Raw genomic sequence first — 21360 nt, 5'->3', positions numbered from 1 at the left:
TAATCAAAGTACAAGGAGTAGCTAAGTACTTACTATGTGTACAGCCTTGAGCTGAAAGGCAGATGCGTTCACAACACAAGCAGGGAACTACTCTGTAGGCTGAGCTAAGTTCTAGCTCCACCAGACCCCGCAGCACAGCTTGAATAACCAGCTGCAGAGGACTTGAAACAATTAAAACAAGTATTTTCTTCTTTCTCTGATTTTTTGAGACTGCTGTCAAATTTGGCCTTGAATTTGGATGCTCCTGCCTCAGCATCCAAGGTGACAGGAGATTACAGGTGTGAGCCATTATGCCTGCCCTCTCTTTTCAAGCATGCACTATCCCCACCCCCTTCTAAGAATTATTCCCATACAGAGCTGGGTATATAGGAAGCATGTTGTTTTGATGACCAGGAATCAAGAGATGGCAGCCCTAAAGAGTTTTATGTCCAGTATATCATTGTTTTTTGAGATGAGATTCTCCATGTACCCTAGGCCAGCCCGGAACTCAGAGATCCACCTGCCTCTGGGATTAAAGGTGTGTACTACACCCAGCTATCCAGCATCTGCTAAATCAAGACAACATTTTGTTTTCAAAGCAAAGGATGATCATGTGGCCATATCTTTCCATTCTTGCCCTGTGAAATGATTCACGCTGATTACACAATCCTTCTCATATATAGTTCATTTCAAGTGAGATGAGGGGTTGGCATAAACATGCATTATCTGAAGTATGTTCAGTATGAAAGGCAGAACTCTGTAACTTTAAAAGGAAATGTTAAGTCCCAGGAACCTTTATTGTCTGAATAACTGTACACAAAATACCAGGCAGAGGAGTCCTGAAGGAAATGATGGCCAAGTTTCACTGTTATTTGCCCATTGGTCCTTTATCTTCTAAGCATGTGTGTATACATATGCTCTTTAAATGCATTAGACATTTATTCTGATCACAATGCAATCCACGTGTGAATAAATAAACTCAGTGTCTTTTCTCCCCTCTGAGTCTCTTTTAAATAGAAAAATGTGCTAAATGTCTCTTCATGGCCCGCTTGGCCACCGCTGCCCCACCTACGGCTTTAAAGAGACTGTAACTTGATCTTCTGAAACCCTACTGAACTCCAGTCCCGTCAGGCACAGGACTCCTGGGAAGGATGTCCTACTGATACTGTCGGTAGTCTCCGAAGGGTGAGGGTGGCAGCTGGCTTGCCGGCAGCTGCGAGTGGTCTTCTGCAAACTGAGGGCCTGCAATTGAGATGCAAAAGGCATCCGATTAGGAAGTAGAAAAGAAATGAATCAACTTAAAAGCTACTGCTACACCACAACTGTAGCTGGAGTTTCTTTGTAATCTCATAGTTCCCACCAGAGGTCTGCAGACTCTTTAGATTTATCACAGGACAGATTGACTTCCCGGTGTTCTAGAAAGGATAGCCAGGAAAGTCAGATGGATTCGTAAAAATAAAATAAAATTAGTGGGTTTTGTTGTTGTTTTGATTGCTATGTGGTCTCCCTTAGAGCAGGCAGGCCTTGAACTTGCTACATAGGATTACAGGTATGCACACCACCCCAGTTTATGTGTTGCTGAAGAGTGAACCCAGGGTTCTGTGTATGCTGCTCAAATACTCTACCAACTGAGTTATGTCCTCAGCCCCAGTTTAAAGCAAATGCTATAGTAAGTTTCCCTGGGTCAAGACTGGAAGGGGAAAAAAAAAATCTACTGTTTCTTAATACAGCTAAAAAAAAAAAATGAGTATGTGTGCACACCAGAGTGCAGAAGCCCACGGAAGTAGAAAGGCTGGAGTTCCAGGCAGCTGTGAGCTGCCATGTGCACACTGAGAGCTGATCCTTGGTCTTCTGCAAAAGCAGTAAAGGGCTCTTAATCACTGAGCCATCTCTCCTGTTGCAATCGGAGTGGCAGCTGGCTGTGTTCCCGCCCAGCTCCGCATGGCTAGCTTATGCCCAGAAATAATTACACGGAAACTGTATTCTTTTAATCACTGTCTGGCCCATTAGTTTTAGCCTCTTATTGGCTAATTCTCACAGCCTGCTTTAACCCATTTTTAATATTTTGTGTAGCACCACGAGCTGGCTTACCAGGAAAGATCTTAACCTGTGTCTGTCTGGAGTGGGAGAATCATGGTGACTGCCTGACTTGGCTTCTTTCTCCCAGCATTCTGTTCTGTCTACTCTGCCTACCTAATTTTCTGTCCTATCAGGCCAAGCAGTTTTCTTTATTAGTTAAACAATGAAAGCAACAGATAAGATACAAGACCCACCTCCATCACTCTCCAATCCCACTGTATACAATTCTAAAAAAGTTTAAAATTGCTTTATTTATCTGTATGTGTGTTGATGTCAGAGGAGGGGGCTGGATCTCCTGGAACTGGAATGAGAGAATGTTGTGAGCCCCGCAGTGTGAATGCTAGGAATTGAACTTGGGTCCTCTGAAAGAATAGCAAGTACTCTTAACCACTGAACTAACTCTCCTGCCCCTCCTGACACATATTTTAGTAGCCATTTAAAATTATGTGGACAAGCCAGGCGGTAGTGGCACATGCCTATAATCCCAGTACCTGGGAGGCAGAAGCAGATAGATCTTTGTGAGTTCCAGGCCAGTCTGGTCTACAAAGTGAGTTCCAGGCCCAGCCAGAGCTAATGACAAAACTTAAAAGACCCTAGGTATGTTTCTGTTTCTGCTGTTGTTCTGGCAGCACTAGGGGTAAAACCAGGGCCTCTGTAAAGCTTAACCCCTTACCACTAAGTACAACCCCTTAGTTATGTTTAACAGAACTCATCAATCCAACTTAAATAATAACAAATGTGTTGAGGACCATCTCAAAAACCAAATAAATTTATAAGAGACAAAGAAAACCCAATGAAAGAATATCTGAAAAGCTTTTTTTGACAAAAGTGGGGAAAATGCCTCCTTAAGACTCAGCTGTAATGCAATTCCTAATTAATGATTGAGAGTGAAGGGCTCTGCATCAGCACCTGCCTCCAGGTTCCTGCCTTGTTTGAGTTCCTGTCCTGACTTCCTACAGTGATTTGAAAGTATAAGTTTGGTTAAGGTGTTTCATCACAGCAATAGCAACATTAAGACAATAGCCAAAGAAAGATGACCTTGAACTTTGTTTTAAATTATTTACTTATTTATTATTATGTGTATGAGTGTTTTGCTTATATGTCTGTGTATTATATGTATGTCTCATGCCCTCCAAGGCCAGAAGAGGGCACTGATCCTATGGAACACGAGTTGCAGACAGTTGTGAGCTGCCATGTGGATGCAGGGAATTGAACTCCAATCCTCCGGAAAAGCAGCCAATACTCTTAGAAGTTGAACCATGTCTTCAGTGCCCCTTGTTTAACTCTTAAAAGCAAACCCAACCACCCCACAACTGTCTTATAGTCTCATGTAGCCCTAGCTGGTTTTAAATTTGTTATGTAGCAGAGGCTAGCCTTGAGCCTGTGCTGAGATTATTAGCTTGTACCATGCCTGGCCAAAAGTACATCTCCTGTCTAAAAATAACATATACCATTTTTAGGTGACATCTATATAAATGGTGAGATTTGATTACTAGAAAGGAGACTCAGTGGAATAAGATTAAGTTTTTGTTACATATAGTTCTGAATGTCTGAAAATATGAAACTGTTATTATTATATACTAACATGATCAAAACTAAGTAATTAGAATGTGACCACCGTAATAGTGCAAACTCAAAAGAAATGATTAAAAAACAATGTAAAGTAAGATATCTATATCAACCCACTGAAATCTACAGGAGTGTGCTCATAAATCGTGCAAAGATCATAGCTTTCCCTTGGTGCCTCAGGGAAATCAAATCTAGCAGTATAGTCTATTTCTTGCTCTGCAACTGAGTCTTATCCATGCTCCAAATAATTTTCAACATGTCTTATTATTCTTCCTATCCCTTCCCCAAATGCCAAGTCAACGTTTAGTATGTGTGTGGGTCTATAAGTGTGTGTGTGTGTGTGTATGTATGTATGTATGTGTGTGTGTCCTTGGGTGGCTTCTCAGGAGCCCTCTACTTCATTTTAAGACTCGTTTCATTATTACTATTTTTTAAAGATTTATTTATTAATTATGTATACAGTGTTCTGCCTGTACGTTTTTCTACAGGCCAGCAGATCTCATTACAGATGGTTGTGAGCCACCATGTGGTTGCTGGGAATTGAACTCAGGACCTCTGGAAGAGCAGCCAGTGCTCTCAACTGCTGAGATATCTCTCCAGCCCCTGTTACGTATTTTTTGAGACATGGTCTCATTGTGTGGTCCTGTCTATCCTGGAACTCACTAGATAGAGCAGGCTGACCTCAAACTCAGATATCTGCCTACCTTCCAAGTGCTAGGATTAAAGGTATGTGCCATCATGACCAGTTTTAATATTTTATTTCGAGACAGAGTTTCTCTGCATAGCTTTGGAGCCTGTCTTGGCACTCACTCTGTAGACCAGGCTGGCCTTGAACCCAGAGATCTGCCTACCTCTGCTTCCCAAGTGTGTGTGCCACCACCGCCCAGCCTTATTTTTATTTAAGTGTGTATGTGCGCGCATGTGCCCTCCACGGTCCAGATGAGGCTTTTGAAGCCCCTGGAGCTGGAGTTAGAGCTGCCTGGTGTGAATGCTGACAACTGTCTACAAGATTAGGAGGAACTCATAACAATTGTGTTGATCTCTTCAGCCCTTAAAAGGTCCTCCAATGGCCTAGAACTTGTTACCCTACCCTGAGATCCAGAGTGCTGGGATCACAGGCATGTGTCACCATGCCTGAAATGTGTTCTGGGAACCAAGCTCATGTGAAGGTGAGGTAATAGCATGACAAAACTCTTTATTGCGCTAGCACCAGAATCCTTCTGTCTGTATGCTTCCTTCTAACGGCCAAGGGTTATTTCCATTTACTCACTGAATGCTGAGATAAAAACCCTGAACATTCATGAGCAGTTGCCCACGCCCATCAAGTGGCTATGCAAATCCACAATTCTGCCTCTCACTTTCCCAGAACTCTAATCTGATCCCCACCCAAACTCGAGTCTAGTTTATAGTCTTTTCTTTTACTTTAGTTTTTCAGGACAGGGTTTCTCTGTGTAGTTCTGGCAATCCTGGAATTTAAGACATCTGCCTGCCTCTATCTCCTGAGTGCTGGAATTTAAGGCATTTGTCACCATGCCTGGCCTATTTTATATTCTTGAAAGCAAGTAATATTTTTTGGGTAGGATAATCTTCCAAGCCTGTTGTCGGTCTTAGATCCCCAGAATTTAAGTCCTTGAGGTCAGAAATTGTCTACCCCCCTCTTCTGCTGTCAGCTACAACAGTGTCTGGTCAGCTACCATCATCACCACGAATCTGAGTAGCTTTCAAATGACCAGAAACTTCTCAAAATAAATAAATGAACACGAATAAATCTTGAGGTCTACAAAGAAAGACGAACACCAAAAAATCAAGTAGCCAAAGCATTTTGTCACAAGCTGTCTATAAATATGATGATTATAGGCCTACTACTCTAAAAACACTTTTGGTTTTTGTCTATGTGTATATGCATGAACCTGCTTGTATGTTAACCAGGTATGTATAGAGCCTGTGGAGGCCAGAAGAGGTCATCAGATCTGCTTGGAACTAGAGAGGAGTTACAGGCAGTTGTGAATGAATGAGTGGATACAGGGAACAGAACCTGGATCCTCTGCAAATGCAGCAAGTGCTGGTAACTCCTGAGCCATCTCTCTAGCCTCCACTCATTATGTCTCTCTTCTTTTTCTTTTCTTTTCTTTTCTTTTCTTTTCTTTTCTTTTCTTTTCTTTTCTTTGTTTTTCAAGACAGGGTTTCTTTGTAGCTTTAGTGCCTGTCCTGGAACTAGCTCTTGTAGCCCAGGCTGGCCTCGAACTCACAGAGATCCGCCTGCCTCTGCCTCCCAAATCTGGGATTAAAGGCGTGAGCCACCACCACCCAGCTCACCCATTACGTCATTTGGGCTTATCATAGGTTCAAGCGTAACAAGTTAGTAACACAGTAGAAATCACAAACTACTCCATTTTACCAAACAAAATCATTCTTCCTTAATGTCAGGAAGCCAGTCCCATGCGTATGAACCTAGAGCATTAAGGAGAGAAAGGACTTACCATTGGGAAACTGTGCAGAGGCAAACCTTGTCAACAAGATACCAGCTCCTTCAATTAAAGCTAGGAGAATGCCTCCCATGGCAGCCGACCCCACCATGGCGACGGGTCCATCTGCAGACATTAATAACAAAGACTACTTTAAGGGAAAGGGCTATCCATATACTTATGTTCCTCTCATTCTCAAACTCTTCCACTGCCCAAGACCCACAGCCAGCAAACAACAGCGGAGAGGTCAGCTCCGGCCCACAGCCTGCTTTTTAAACAAAGCTGTGATGGTAGATGGTTTGAATGAGATGGTCCCATAGGCTCGTATATTTGAAAACTCAGTCCCCAGGTAGTAGAACCCTTTGGAAAGGATTAGGTGGTGTGCTCTTATTGGAGGTGTGTCATTGAGGGTGGGCTTTAAGATTTCAAAAGACTTGCACCATCCCCTGCCTCCTGCTTGTGGACTGAGATGTAAGCTTTGGGATGCTGCTCCAGTCACCTGCCATCTGCTACCCCTGCTCCACCATCAAGTATTCCAACCTGTAGAAACTGTGAGCCCCAAATAAACTTTCTTCTGGTGCCTTATCACAGCAACAGAAAAGGAACCAATTTAAAAGCTATATTGGACAAAGCCATGTTCCTTGCTTGCATGCCTTAATAACATCACATAGTGCATTGGTGGGGTGGCTCACGCCTTTAATTTCAGCACCAAGAAGCAAAGACAGGCAGGCCTCCACCGAGTCTGAGGACAGCCTAGTAAGTTCTAGGCAAGACAGAGTTAAATAGTAAGACCCTGTCTCAAAACAAAACAGCAACAAAACAACAAGATCATGTAGTCCGTAAGTATAAAATATTTATTTCTGGACCGCCAAATGGCTCATTAGGTAAAGGTATTTCCTGCCAAGCTCCTGACCTGAGTTCAATACTGGGACCCACAAGGCAGAAGGAAAGAATCATTCTACAAATCATTCTCTGACTTCTACATGTAGCGTGTACGAACTCTTGTACTCATGTGCGCACACACAAATTAAATTAATGCAATAGAGAAAATTGATTTACTATTAATGCCTGGACTTTTTCAAGAAAAAGTTTAAAACGTCTAGTCTAAACCCAAAGGAATTCACTTGCTCTTTCCTCAAGGCCCAGAGGATGATCTTTATGCCTCACAGTTGTGTGTGGCCGACAGTGCTAATTCAAGATTACTTAGGAAACTACAGCACGGAGACTCTGGCATTCTACCAGTGACACAAGAAATAAATGGCCAGTGTTCTTAACCACTGTATTACACCAGCAAGAATTTATGCCCCTAGGGCCACACACCTGTAAACCCCGAACTTGAGCAGGGGCAAGGAGATAAGGCACTCAAGGTCATTGTGAGCTAGGGAGGAAGTTCGAGGCCACCTGGATCTCTGAGACCCTGCCACCAAACAAACAGGGGGCTGGTGAGCCGGAATCAGCAGGTGTAGGCACTGAACTCAATTCCTGGAACCCAAGTGGTAGCAGAGAAGAAACTCCGCAAATTGTCCTTTGACCTCATTTAGCACATGTGCCCACCCACACACCAGTAAATAATGTAGTAGTAATAAATTTTAAAAACCCAGTCCTTTATTCCTTTACTCTTACTTTCAAATCACCATAAATATTTATTCTATACCAAATCAGGCAATTCTCAGTGTCATGCATTGCAGATTTGAATGATTCTGTTTTGTGTTTTTGAGACAGGGATTCTCTGTGCAGTTCGGAACGCACTCTGTAGAACACACCTGCCTTGAATTCAGCAATCTGCCTGCTTCTGCTTCCTGAGAACTAAAGACAAGTTTCATTAATTAAAGGCAGATGAGGATGCTCCAAAAACCTGACTCCCACTGGTATGTCCAAATGATGGTTTATTTATTAGACTGAGAATTTAAATTTAGTTCAATGTAAGGCACCTGCCTACCACGTCCAAGGCCCAGGTCCCATCCTCAGTGCTGCAGAAGACAAACAGTGACGCAATGCTCACTTACTTCTTGCTGCCAGGATGGCTCCTGTTAAGGCACCGCTAGTGATGGAGTTCCAGGGATCTTCTTTGCCTCTTATCTGAACCATACTACAGTCAATCATGGAAAACAGTCCTCCCCAAACTGCAAAGCTACCTGTTTTGTAAAACAAAACACACAAAACAACTAGTTCAGATTTCTTTGTGCCTTACTGTTATATTATTATTAATATCACAGTCAAGTATGCTTGCTTTGAAGCCAGCCCTGGTTATTTAATGAGTATATTAAATCTAGGAGAGAGAAGAAGATTCGCCTCCTAGAGAGTCTACATCCACGCTCTCAGTATGCCTCTCTTTCTACTAACCATTGTGCTCAAGTTTATATTAATAAAGAATCTTGGGGCTCTGAGAAATAACTCAGTAACGAAAAGCGCTAGCTGCTCTTGCAGAAGACTTGAGTTAGGGTCCCATCACCTACATCTGTTAGCTCACAATCATCTGTAACCTCAGCTCCAGGGATCTGATGCCTTCCTCTGGCCTCCACAGGACCTACATACGAGTGGCAGACACAGAAATTCATGAATACAACATAAATAAAAATTAATCTCGAGAAAAATTTAAATAAAATCTCCAAGTCTTCTGGGGGAAGGGATGGCAAGGAGCTGGATTAGGTCAGTGGTGGAACTCTTGCCCAGCATGTACAAAGGCCTGGCTTCAATCCCCAGCACCATAAACACGTTAAACGAACATTCATAAGCCTAAAAGAAGCTGCAAATGGTTAAAATCACAGAAATCACTCCTTTAGAATAGAGCACCTTTGTTTAAACAATGTTGCATATTTCAAACCAAAGGCTCCTGCTTCCTCTCTCTCCGAACTCAGCTTCTTCACCTTCCCTTTCTTCATCAGTGTCACGAGCACCTACTCTGACAATCACCACAGAGCACTGAGAAAGCTGTATTACCACAGGCTGCGGAGGCAAATGAACAACCTAGCTGGAGCCAGGGAATGTCAGGGAGTTAGACTTAGGAGGCCTGGTCACTTTTTATCTATCCTCTAAATCAGTGATTCTCAACTGGGGATTGAGTCTCCTTTGGTGGCTGTGCAGCAGATAGCAGCAAAATTACAGTTACTAAAGCGCTGAAGCATTAGGAAGGTTGAGAGTCGCTGCTCTAAAATCTCAGTACGGAGGGAAACAGGACGCTAACAAGAACAACAAACGGCTCCAACAAACATCTGAAGCACATCACTCCACAGGCTTCCTCCAGATCTCACGTGTTCAGGACCAGCTGAGTACAGCAGGAGCCCCTCATCTTTGGTCTCATCCTTGGAACAAAGAGATGGCTTAGGGTTTAAGAGGACTGGCTGCTTTTCCAGGACTCGGGTTCCCTTCCCAGCACCCACATGGCAGCTCACACCCATCTGTATTTCCAGCTCTAGGGGATCCAGACCCGCTTCTGGCCTTTGTGGGCACCAGGCACACAGTTGGTATATGTACACATACAAGCAAACCACAAAATTAAAAACCCCCAAACCTCAAAACTTGTCATTCAGGGTCAGGGGGCTTGCTAAGACAGCACTTATTCCCAAGAAACAGGGCCAGTGAGATGGACCAGGGGTAAGAATACCAAGCACGATGACCTGGGAACCCACATGGCGGAAAGAGAACAGACTTTTACAAGTTGCTCTCTGAGCTACGCACGCATGCACCCTCCCCTCCTTGCCAAATAAGCAATAATGTAATACAAGAAACGTATACAGGCCACTTTTGTGCCTGGTGCCCAAGGCCAGAAGTGGGCCTAGATCCCCTAGAGCTGGAAACAGACTGGTGTACAGATACCATGTGCGTGCTGGTAATGGAACCCGAGTCCTCTGAAAGAGCAGCCAATGCTCTTCACCCCCAAACCTTCTCTCTAGCCCAAGTAATGAGTCTTTACCATGACTTAGGAAAAATAGTCAACTCTGTGTTGATGTCATATCTTATGTGAACATAATTTCCATACATATTTTTGGCCATTTCCTTTCTACTAGTTACTGAGTAACCAAGTTTTAGAATTGCTGTGTTTTTTATAATCTTCTGATATTTTGCACTGATTTCTGCACAATTCTTAATGTTATCCTTGGAGAACCCAAACTGGTCTCTCTGACCTTTACATCACATTTCTCTTCAGCACCATTTCTGTCACTAGAAATCTGAGCTACACAGCCCTTCTGGAAAAGGGGGATTGTGCTGGCTAGTCTTATGGGAACTTGACTCGAGGAAACCTCAATTGAGAAAAAGGCCTCCATAAGACTCAGATATAATGTGTTTTCTTAACTAGTGATTGATGGGGAGGGCCCAGCCCACTGTGGGTGGTCCCACCACTGGGCCGGTAGTCCTGGGTTCTATAAGAAAGCTGGGTGGTGGTGGTGCGTGCCTTGAATCCCAGCACTCGGGAGGCAGAGGCAGGCAGATCTCTGTGAGTTCGAGGCCAGTCTAGTCTACAGAGCTAGTTCCAGGACAGCCAGGGCTACAGAAACCCTGTCTTAAAAAAACAAAAAAGAACCCCCAAGACAAGTTAAAACAGAACAAACATTGAATATCTGAATGACACAAATAAGATTTTAAAAAACATAATAATTCAACTTAACTTTCCAAACAAAGCATTAATCCAGAAAAAAAAAAAACAAAAAACAAAAACAAACAAACAAAAAAACCTTACAGAGATACTAAGACAAGCAGAGGAAATGAAAATCACTAATATAAAAAAAGAAAAAGTTTGAGTTCAGTATGGGGACAAATGAAGAAAGGGAAGTCAGATGGACAGGAGGGCAGAAAGGTATAGCCAGCCTCAAGTTCAAGTAAACAGAAAAAGTCTGAATAAATGGAAACATTCTTCTTACCTCCCAATTGTGGAGCCCTGGTTTTAATAGCTGTCAAACTCCCTCGGAGTCTGTGGTTTACTCCCTATAACAAAAACAAAAGGAAATGGTCTAAAATGTAATAAATTGGGGACTGGAGAGATGGTTCAGTGGTCGAGAACACTTGTTGCTCTTCCAGAGAACCCAGGTCTTACATGGTAATTCACAATAGTCTGTAACTCTGATTCTGGACGATCCAATGCTACCTTCCGGCCTCTGTGGCCACCAGGCATGCACATGGTATGCAGACATACATGCAGGCAAAACATCCACATACATAAAATAAATTAGGGCTGGAGAGATGGCTCAGTGGTTAAGAGTACTTACTGCTCTTCCTGGGGACCCAGGTTCAATTCTTAGCACCCACATGGTAGCTCACAACTGTCTGTATGTAATTCCAGTTCTAGGGATTTTATCCATGGGCATCAGGCACCAAGCAAGGCATAGACATATATGCAGGCAAAACAACCCCCACCCCCCCACACAAAATAATAAAATCATATATAATAAGTTTCTAACCCACCAACGCACCCATAAACATCAACCAGCCCTGGCTTCCAGTGAAGATAAGACCAGTCACTCACTCACCACTGGAGAATTTCGAAAGCCTTTGAAGGCTTGAAAGATACCACCACCTATGGTACCCATGGTAAAGGCACCACCACAGTCGTCCACGATTCGCCAGGGGCTAAAAACAGAGGAAGGGGGAGAAAGATGACCTTATTATCACTTATAGACCACAGAAACCCTAAAACTTTCTTTACTTAATAACTGCAGGGATATAACAGGTTGCAGTGTGGAGTCCACTGCAGCCAATATACTTTTAGGTTGTAAAATAGGGGCAGATATACTAAACACATCCATAACTACTCAGTCTCAAGTCTTCGAAGGCAGAAGGATTTAACAATCATCTCCCCCCCCCCCTTTTTGGCTATTTGAGACAGGGTTTCTCTGTGTAGTTTTGGAGCCTGTCCTGTACTCACTCTGTAGACCAGGCTGGCCTTGAACTCACAGAGAACCACCTGCCTCTGCCTCCCAAGTGCTGGGAATAATAGTATGCACCACCACCGCCTGGCTCAGCATTAAGTTTTAAAGCAGGAACCCCACAAAGATTCACTAGCTGCAGACACAGTGTTAAAAGTCTGAAGTTTCAGGATAACTAAATTCAAAACGGCATTTTAAACTTATAGTTTGCATCAGATCCGTTTAACACACTAGGATAACATCTAATAATTGGAAGTTAAATTTGTAAAGTCAACATCTAAATGTTGCACCCCAATTTACACAATGCTGAAACGTCAGTAATTTGATCAAGAGATCAGAACTTCTCCTCTAGGGATCTGGCTAATAAAAGTCTGTATAGAACCTAGGACCTGACACACACAACATCTCCAGTCTTGCTAAGTCGGCTGTATTACTGTAAAGATTTATGTACGTTTTTCTTTTGTATATCACCCAAAGCCTGTTTACACACACACACACACACACACACACACACACACACACACACACACATATCCTAGGAACAGGGTAAATTCTGTTTCAGCCAACATTCAGCAGAGCTGTAATTCCTCCACCATCTCTTCCAAATAAAAAGCTGGTCGTTCACCGCTAGCACACATCGTCCTCCGGGTTTCAAATCTAAATGAATTCCGTAAAACGAACACTTAGACTATAGCTTCTATAGTGTTCATATGCTCCTTGGGCAAGCACAGACAGGTTTACTCAGGTTTATAAACAATTTCACAACAAACTCTAAAGTTGGCAAAGTAAAAGAAATTTCTCACTACATCAGACAGTCTCAGGAGACAAGCCCAGAACTGGGAGTGGTGGCACGCACTGGTAATCCCAGCACTTGGAAGAGGTCAGCCTAGGCTACATGGCAAACCCTGTCTTAACTCATAACCTTTGGTCCTTCCCTACAAAAAGACAAACACTATAGTGAGTTAGCCCATGGACAATCACTATAAGTACAAGAATGCATTTAAACCTACCATTATTGCCCACAAGAATCTGAATAATGACTTATTTTTCCTTGCGGGTTCATAATCTTTTAACTTGACAAAAAGATTATGACTATCTCCTCTGAATTGTACAAATGAACAAAGGCTCAGACAGAAATTAAGTAGCCTGCCCCAAAACAAACTAGGAACTAGTAGAGCCAACTAAAAGCACAAATTTTGGGGCTCCAAACTCACCAAACTCTTTCCACTGTATTTATATAGCCTAAGGGATTCTGAGAGAACAAATGGGAAAAAGAAGTCTAAGACAACGATTAAACCCATATACTGTTTTAGCCAGTGCATCTGATAGCCCTCCGAAGGAGGGTGTGGTCACAGAAGGATGAAGCATATTGAGGGTGGGAGCACAGAAACTGCCACCAAATAGTAACTGAAACGTCCTGGGCAGGCACACACTCTGAGGAATACAGATTCTTTCTCATTATAAGCAAAAACAAAGCAAAACCAGATTAACCTAAATATCAAGGTTTAATTATTTGCTGTGATCCCCGAGGCTTTACTCTGACAACTTGAGATTCAACAGCTATCGCGCTAACTTACAGCTTATTTTTGCTATGCCTGATTTACTCATGATTGGTCTTTGAGCCAAGCACACGGACCTCACTTAACAAACGCTTGGTGAATGAAATTATTTCTGTTCATGGCTTTCCTGAGAACACATGCAGCTCCTCTCTTCCTATTTGCCAGTTTTCCTCCAGGAATTCCGCGCAGGAAATACCACCCCAGCCTACAAGGAGCTCATCCAAGCCCCCTGGCCTTTGGGTGAAATCTCTGGTCTACTCTTTTGAAATGCCTCTTCATGGGGGCCCCTTTAACCATACAAATAAAGCCTCAAGTATGGCACTCGGAGATCTACATTTCCTTCGTCAATGTAGGACCTGAGCAAAGCGAAGTCTAGAGACAAGTCCAAGGTCACCTCAGCCGACAAAGGGGAACACTACTAATTGTCCCCGCACCAGAGGGACAGCACCTGACCTAGAAAGGAGGTTCCAAGGCCACGAAGCCCAGCACTGGACCTCCTCGCTAGGCACAAGGTCACAGGGGTGCTGGGTCCCGGCACCCAGCGCTAAAAGCCACCTGGTCACCCGCGCCCGCACCACCCACAGCTGCCAGCTCTCGGCGCTGAGCCGCGCGGAGCTCGGCTTGCACCTCGGACTCCGACCACGGCGGGCGGAGGGCGTGAGGGACAACAACAAGGGCGGCTTGCCGCAGCTCACCACGGCTCCCTCGCGTACTCCTCCATTTTGGTTCCAGCCCGCGCGAGAGTACCGGGCACGCAGGACTTCCGGAAACTGATCTCTGTGGCGGAAGTGATCCCAGGAAAGGGCGTGTTACTGGGCGGGGATTGGATCATCGTTTCCTGTCGCTGCCAATAGCACTCGAAACTCCGTGTGGGCAGCGAGTGTGCACTACCTCCTCTCCCCCAAATCAAGGATGGTTGCGAGGATTGGGGTACTGAGTGACAGAGTTCAGGTTAGCCTCGTGGCCTGGGATAAACGTAATATTATTCAGCCATGATTGCCTAAACTTCTTAAATACAGTACTGTTTGCTAATTCATTTGTTTTTCGAGACAGGGTTTCTCTGTAACCCTGGATGTTCAGAAGCAATCTATGTAGACCAGGCTAGCCTAGAACTCACAGCGAGCCGCCTGCCTCTGCCTCCTGAGTGTGATTAAAGGCGTGCACCGCCACTGCCTTGTGGCTATTTCTTAAAATACTTTTGCTGTGAACTATTATAAACAGTGCTACTTAAGCCGGGCGGTGGTGGCGCACGCCTTTAATCCCAGCACTTGGGAGGCAGAGGCAGGCGGATCTCTGTGAGTTTGAGGCCAGCCTGGTCTACGAGAGCTAGTTCCAGGACGGGCTCCAAAACCACAGAGAAACCCTGTCTCGAAAAAACCAAAACAAACAAACAAACAAACAAAAAAAAAACAGTGCTACTTAAATTTGAGCTACGGTGAATTTTGAGCAAATATTTGTTGCTTTTGTAGGGCAGAGCTTTAGAGTCATAGTACCTTGAATGTAATAGATGTGGTTTTTTTAAAATATTTTTTATTTCACACATTTATATATTTGTGTAAGGGAGCTAGTGGACACATGGAAGTCTGAGGACAACCTACCGAGGTCAGTTCTCACTTTCCACCCTGTGGGTCCCCAGGATCGAACTCAAGTTGTCAGACTTGACAGCAAGCACTTTACCCACTGAGCCATTGCGACAGCCTGAAAGAAGTGTTCATGAAATCGAGCTACGTGGATCATTTCAGGGACCATGACCTATTTGATACCATTGATCTGTATATCATTGGTCTACATATCAAAGGACTGGATCCTTTTCCCCAACCTCCATCGTAAAGGATTTCTGAATCATGAGATATGTTTAAAACAGAGGAAAGAACTAAAAACACTTCTAGTTGGTAAAAGGTTTGCCTAGCATGCAGAAAACCCTAAATCAAATCCTCAGCATCACATAAACAGATATGGTGGCTCTAGAAGGCAGCTAGCTGCTCAGGGTTATACCTCAGCTGAATATAGAGTTCAGTGCCAACCTGGGATATAGGAGAGTCATTAAGGAAAAGAGAAGAAAAGTCTGGAGTTCCATCAGCTAACTTTTGGCTACTATCAGCACAACCCAGTTATGTGCCAGCTGTAAAGGGAGTCTCTCCATTCTGCCTTTTAAAAAAAAAAATGTAAGCCAGGCGGTGGTGGCGCACGCCTTTAATCCCAGCACTCGGGAGGGAGAGGCAGGCGGATCTCTGTGAGTTCGAGACCAGCCTGGTCTACAGAGCTAGTTCCAGGACAGGCTCCAAAGCCACAGAGAAACCCTGTCTTGAAAAATCAAAAAAAAAAAATGTAGATATTTGGGGCTAGAGAGATAGTATATCAGTCAAGAGTACTGACTGACTGCCTGCTCTTCTAGAGGACTGGGGTTTGACTTCCAACGTTCACACAGCAACTCACAATTGCCTGTAGCTCCATTTTCAGGAGATCTAACACCCTCTTCTGGTCTCTGCAAACACTGGGCCCACTTGGGATACACAGACATAATGCAAGCAAAATACCCATGGTTTTTCTTGTTTTTTAAGTATAGGTATTTTATGAGAACAATCAATGTAATTAATAGACTACAATGACAATTGAGGTGTTTTCCAAACTTTTGGAGATAAGTTCCAACTCTCCATAGAGCTTTAGAATAGCAGTAAAATGTCTCTAAAATCAATCATCGTCTGAAGCTGGATGTGAGTGCCTGCAATTCCAGCACGTGAGAGGTGGAGACAAGAGGATTGCAAGGTCAAGCTCATCCCTACTTAAAAAGCAAGTTCAAGGCTATCCTGGACTGCGTAAAGCCCTCTCAAAACGAAACGCAGTCTGGCTAAACAGCTTAGTAAGTGAAAGTGCTCGCGACTGAGTGACCAAGTCTGCTGACTTGAGTTTCATCCTCAGCACCCACAGCGTGGAAGGAAGGAACCAGCTCCTATGTCCTGCCACTGCCGCGTTGTCATGGTACTCAAGTATGCACACAAAATGTAAACATTTTAATGAAATATGAGACTTGGGATACTTGGGGTATATGAATTTAGATTAAAAAAAAAACAAACAGTACTGGAGAGATGGCTCAAGATTCCTTCAAAATTTCTAGTTTGGATCCTAGCACCCATGAAACAAACCTAGCATCCTGCATAGGCCTGTAACTTCCGCTTCTAAGGCTCCAACACCCTCTTCTGGCTGCCACATGCCTGCACATGTGCACATTCATACAAACACTTGCGCATACTCTCACTGGTACATATACACATACTTTTGTTTTGTTTTGAGACAGGGTTTTCTCTGTGTAGTCTTGGCTGTCCTGGAACTCACTTTCTACACCAGGCTGGCCTTGAACTCACGGAGATCCATCTGCCTCTGCTTCCTGGGTGCTGGGATTAAAGGCATGCCTACCGCCTGGCCTGACTACTTTCTTTTGTTTCCCACAGAAGCTGTGTGTGTTTGCCAAGAGCCTCAGAGGTCATGGTGAGGTAAGTCATCAACTGACATTTGAGAGAGCTTTTTCTTGACGCTCTCTTTGCTTCCTGGTCCTCAAGCGTCCACGTTATTGAAGCTTTTATTCCATACTCACTGGGCATTCTTCTGGATGTTATTTGACTTCTGAATAGACGCAGCCACCAGCATTGGTCAGGCTTGCAGAGAAACAGAACTAATAGCTGGTGGATATGTAGATAGATAGGTCTCTCTCCTCCCTCTAAGAGAGAATGTTTCAATTCAGAAGAAATGACACAAGGTGCATGTGTGTCACACAGAGATATAGGAACTGTAATGGCAAGTATTATTAAATGCTTCCTGCATGTCTGATGCTGTGGCACTTTCCATACATGATTTAACGCCATGCTGATGGCACAGGCATGCAGATCCAGCTATTTGAGAGGCTGAGCCTGAGCAACATAGTAAGACCTTGTCTCAAAATTTTAGTAGACATGGTGGTGCACGCTTTTAATCCCAGCACTTAAAAGGCAGAGGCAAGTGGCCTGTGAGTTCGAGGACAGCCTGGTCTACAGAGTGAGTTCCAGGACAGGCTTCAAAGATACAGAGAAACCGTATCTCAAAAAAACCAACCAACAAACAAACAACAAATACAAAAGCCAAAAAAGTAATAAAATTTTAGAAAAACCAAGCAAACCAAAATAGGGTCTGCCAGATGGCTCAGAGAGTAAAGGATTTTGCTGCCAAGTCTGACAACCTGAGTTTGATCCCCGGAACCCACATGGTGGAAGGGGAGAACTGAGTTCCGCGAGTTCTGACCTCCACACGTGTGCGAGCACCTGTGCACATAACTCACACATACAAACCAAATGGATAAGTGTTTCTTTAACTGTTAATAATGAATGATGCTGGTGAAGAAGAAAGGGCTGGAGACAGATGTCAGTAGTGAGGGCCTTGCCTGTCAGACACAAAGCCCTGAATTCAGTTCTCAGTGCCACATGAACACGAAAGGAAATCTACTGAACTCCATAACTGTGAGGTGGTGCTCATTCTTTTCCCCTAAAAGAAAGAGGTAAATACTTTGGGCTCCTACATTTTCCATTTCCAAAGGCTCAGAGAGGTTAAACAAGTTACACACGGTTACACGTCTCAGATTTGACTCTAGAGCCTGCAGCTTTATCTGCCAGACTATACTGCTATTCTGTATTCATGAGAATGTGACTTTCTTGGGGTTATCCACCCTCTTCAAGAGCCACTTAAGGGCCGGCTTGGTGGTGTATGTCTTTTATACCAGCACTAGAGAGGCAGAGGCAGGTGGCTCTCTTGAGCTTTTGCCTTTTTTTCTTTCTTTTTTTTTTTTATAATGATTTGTTTTTTATTTCATGTGCATTGAAGTTTTGCATGTATGATGGTGTTAGATTCCTTGAAACCAAAGTTACAAATAGTTGTGAACTGCCATGTGGGTGCTGGGAATTCAACCTGGGTCCTCTAGAAGGACAGCCAGTGCTCTTACCTGAGCCATCTCTCCACTACCACTTTTTATTTTTTTTAAAGACAGGGTTTCTCTGTGTAGCCCTGGCTGCCCTGGAACTTGTTATGAGGACCCTGCTGGCCTGGAACACATAGAGATCTACCCCGCCCCCCCCCACATGTTCTGGGATTAAAGATGTGTGCCACCATGCCCAACCCTCCCACTAAGTCTCTTGCTCTCCCTAAGTGTCCCTCAAGTCAGTCTTCATTCTCACTGTTGCCTAGAAAAGTATCTTCTGAAGTTAAGTGTAGTGGCACACCTTTAATCCCAACACTTGGGCAGGCAGATCTCCGAGTTCAAAGCCAGCCTGTTCTACATGGTGAGTTCCAGGACAGCCAGGGCTACACAGGGAAACTCTTATCTTGAAAAATCAAAAGCGTTAGTATTCAGGCATCTGTTGTGGCCTGTCTTTAGGGTCCTGCCAGGCGACGTCCTCAGCTGCAGTCACTAAGAGCACCTTCTGTGCACATTCACTACTTCCCTTATAAAAGGGCCCTGCCCACCTCCCATCTCTCTCTTCTGCCACTCTTGTCCCCGGGGCCCAGTCTTTGCCTCCCCTCTCTGCCCCCTTCTGTGTCCTCTTCCATTAAACCTCCTACGTGAGTCCTGTTGTATGGTGTGACTCCTTCCTGTTGTTTGCATCTTTCTTTACACAATACCTGACAAAGTACTGTGTGTGTGTGTGCGCGCGCGTGCGTGTGTATGGTAGTATCTAGATAAATTATTGAATGAATGAGAATCAGGCAAGAGGGAATACCTGTATGTTTATTGAAGGTAGTTATTGCTGAAGGAGAGAGAACAAAAGAAAAAAGTGGTAGGCTAGAGGGGAAAGAACCCAGAACACAGACAAGTATAGTAACACAGGCCTGGTATTGTATTATTGAAAGGATCACAAGTTCAGGACTTGTCTGGGCCATGGGGCAAAGTCAAGGCCAGTCTGGGTAGCTTAGTGAGGTCAGCGCACGCCTTTTATCCTAGCACTCTGTATTCAAAGGCAGAGGCAGGCGGATCTCTGTGAGTTCGAGACCAGCCTGTTCTACAAGAGCTAGTTCCAGGACAGGCTCCAAAACCACAGAGAAACCCTGTCTCGAAAAACAAAACAAAAAAAACAACAAACAAAAAAAAACCAACCAAACAAACAAAAACAATCAAAATGCAAAGTAAAAAGAGTGCTTGGGTAATGGCTCAGTGGTAAAGAACTTGTGCTGCTCTCGCAAAGGATCTGAGTTCATTTCCCAGCACTGATGTTGCGTGGCTCACAGCTGCCTATAACTTTGGATCCAGTGGATCCAACACTTCTGACCACTATGGGCACTGCATTCATGTGTACATACACATGCACAGATGTATACACATACACACAACTGAACATAAAACCTTTAGAAAAAAAAGGTAGTTAGGGCTGGAGTGATGGCTCAGAGGTTAAGAGCACTGGCTGCTCTTCCAGAGGTCCTGAGTTCAGTTCTCATCAACCACATGGTGGCTCACAGTCATCTATAGTGAGATCTGGTGCCCTCTTCTGGTGTGCAGACATATATGTAGGAAGAACACTGTATACATAATAAATAAATAAAGATTTATAAATACAAAAAAGGTAGTTGGTTATGGTGTCACTCTCTAATCCCAGCATCTCAGAGGCAGAGGCAGGAGGATCTCTGTGAGTTCAAGGCCAGCCTGGTCTACATAACTGCTAGCTAGCCAGAGATCCATAGTGAGACCCTCTCACAAAAAGAAGAATAAATCAGCAAATAATGTGCATCAGATGTGATAGCGCAAGCGGATAATCCCAGCACTTGGCAGGGTAGTGGTGGCGCACGCCTTTAATCCCAGCACTCGGGAGGCTGAGGCAGGCGGATCTCTGTGGGTCTGAGACCAGCCTGGTCGGTCTACAAGAGCTAGTTCCAGGACAGGCTCCAAAGCTACAGAGAAACCCTGTCTTGGAAAACAAATGAATAACCCCCACCTCAAAAAAAAGATAATCCCAGCACTCAGGAGGCAGAGGCAGGTGGATCTCTGATTTTTGAGGCCAGCCTGGTCTACAGAGTGAGTTCCAGGCTACATAGTGAGACCATGTCTCAAAAATAAACAAGGGTACAAGAAAAAAAAATTCCTCACCCCACAAAAACTTGTTAAAAACTGCTGGAAATATGATAGAAAGCTTACCTAGTAGATGTAAAGTCCTGGGCTCGAGCCAGGTTCAAGTCCCACCATTACAAAAAGAGTTCAGAGATGGAGCTGTAACGGTGGTTCAGAGGTGAAAAGCACTGACTGCTCTTCCAGAGAACCTGGGTTCAGTTCCCAGCACCCATAAGGTGCCTCACAAGTCTGTTCCAGTTCCAGTTCACCAGGCACAGGTGTGGCGCACAATCATAATACAGGCAAAATACTCATATACAGAAAATAAAATAAATATTTTTTTAAAAAGAAGGCAAAGCGGGTGGTGGTGGCACATGCCTTTAATCCCAGCACTTGGGAGGCAGAGGCAGGCAGATCTCTGTGAGTTCAAGGCCAGCCTGGTCTGGACAGGCTCCAAAGCTGCAGAGAAACCCTGTCTCAAAAATAAACAAAAAAAAAAAAAAATAAGAAGGCGAAGGCAAATAATAATTGCTAAGGTTAATGTTTTCTTATATGTTACAATTTCATGTTCACCTTACTTTGCCTTTTTTTTTTTTTTTAAGACAGGGCTTCTCGGGGCTGGAGAGATGGCTCAGTGGTTAAGAGCACTGACTGCTCTTCCAGAGGTCCTGAGTTCAATTCCCAGCAACCACATGGTGGCTCACAACCATCTGTAATGAGACCTGGCGCCCCCTTCTGGTATGCGGGCACACATGGAAGGAATGCTGTACACATAATAAATAAATCTT

General features: G+C 44.1%; 1 protein-coding gene and 2 long non-coding RNA genes across 4 annotated transcripts in view; 1 reads left to right on the top strand and 2 right to left on the bottom strand.

The window, feature by feature from the left end:
- Positions 1–757: 757 nt before the first annotated feature.
- Positions 758–14321, bottom strand: Timm17a (translocase of inner mitochondrial membrane 17A). Of its 2 annotated transcripts, none has more exons than XM_050147806.1 (6): positions 14208–14321; positions 11558–11657; positions 10952–11015; positions 8099–8227; positions 6108–6218; positions 758–1221 (listed from the first exon to the last, which is right to left on the bottom strand). In XM_050147806.1, exons 1-6 carry the CDS (start codon positions 14231–14233, stop codon positions 1136–1138), a joined length of 516 nt encoding a protein of 171 aa, XP_050003763.1. In that variant the 5' UTR covers positions 14234–14321; the 3' UTR covers positions 758–1135. The 2 variants fall into 2 exon arrangements, with proteins under 2 accessions (XP_050003763.1, XP_050003764.1); XM_050147807.1 differs by having other exon boundaries at positions 14140–14255.
- A 37-nt stretch (positions 14322–14358) lies between these two features.
- Positions 14359–21360, top strand: LOC126505076 (uncharacterized). The gene is made up of 3 exons (XR_007592795.1): positions 14359–14463; positions 16962–17003; positions 21175–21360. It is a non-coding gene; the product is annotated as an uncharacterized lncRNA (long non-coding RNA).
- LOC126505077 (uncharacterized) overlaps positions 17023–21360 on the bottom strand; it is a 25377-nt gene continuing 21039 nt past the window's right edge. Inside the window, exon 3 of the long non-coding RNA XR_007592796.1 lies at positions 17023–17225. This is a non-coding gene — a long non-coding RNA (uncharacterized lncRNA). The remainder of the gene's footprint in view (positions 17226–21360) is intronic.

Source organism: Alexandromys fortis, unplaced genomic scaffold (assembly GCF_014885135.2).
Source record: "Alexandromys fortis isolate MF-2015 unplaced genomic scaffold, M_Fortis_MF-2015_v1.1 scaffold_58, whole genome shotgun sequence".
In the NCBI taxonomy this organism is placed as follows: Eukaryota; Metazoa; Chordata; class Mammalia; order Rodentia; family Cricetidae; genus Alexandromys; species Alexandromys fortis.
This window is presented reverse-complemented; position numbering and strand designations above follow the sequence as displayed.

Coding starts and splice junctions, on each gene's coding strand:
- Timm17a (XM_050147806.1), bottom strand. CDS start 14,233: ATGGAGGAGTACGCGAGGGAGCCGTG. Junction 11,658..14,207: donor GAGTACGCGAGGGAGCCGTG/GTGAGCTGCGGC, acceptor CTCTGTTTTTAG/CCCCTGGCGAATCGTGGACG. Junction 11,016..11,557: donor GCTTTCGAAATTCTCCAGTG/GTGAGTGAGTGA, acceptor TTTTTGTTATAG/GGAGTAAACCACAGACTCCG.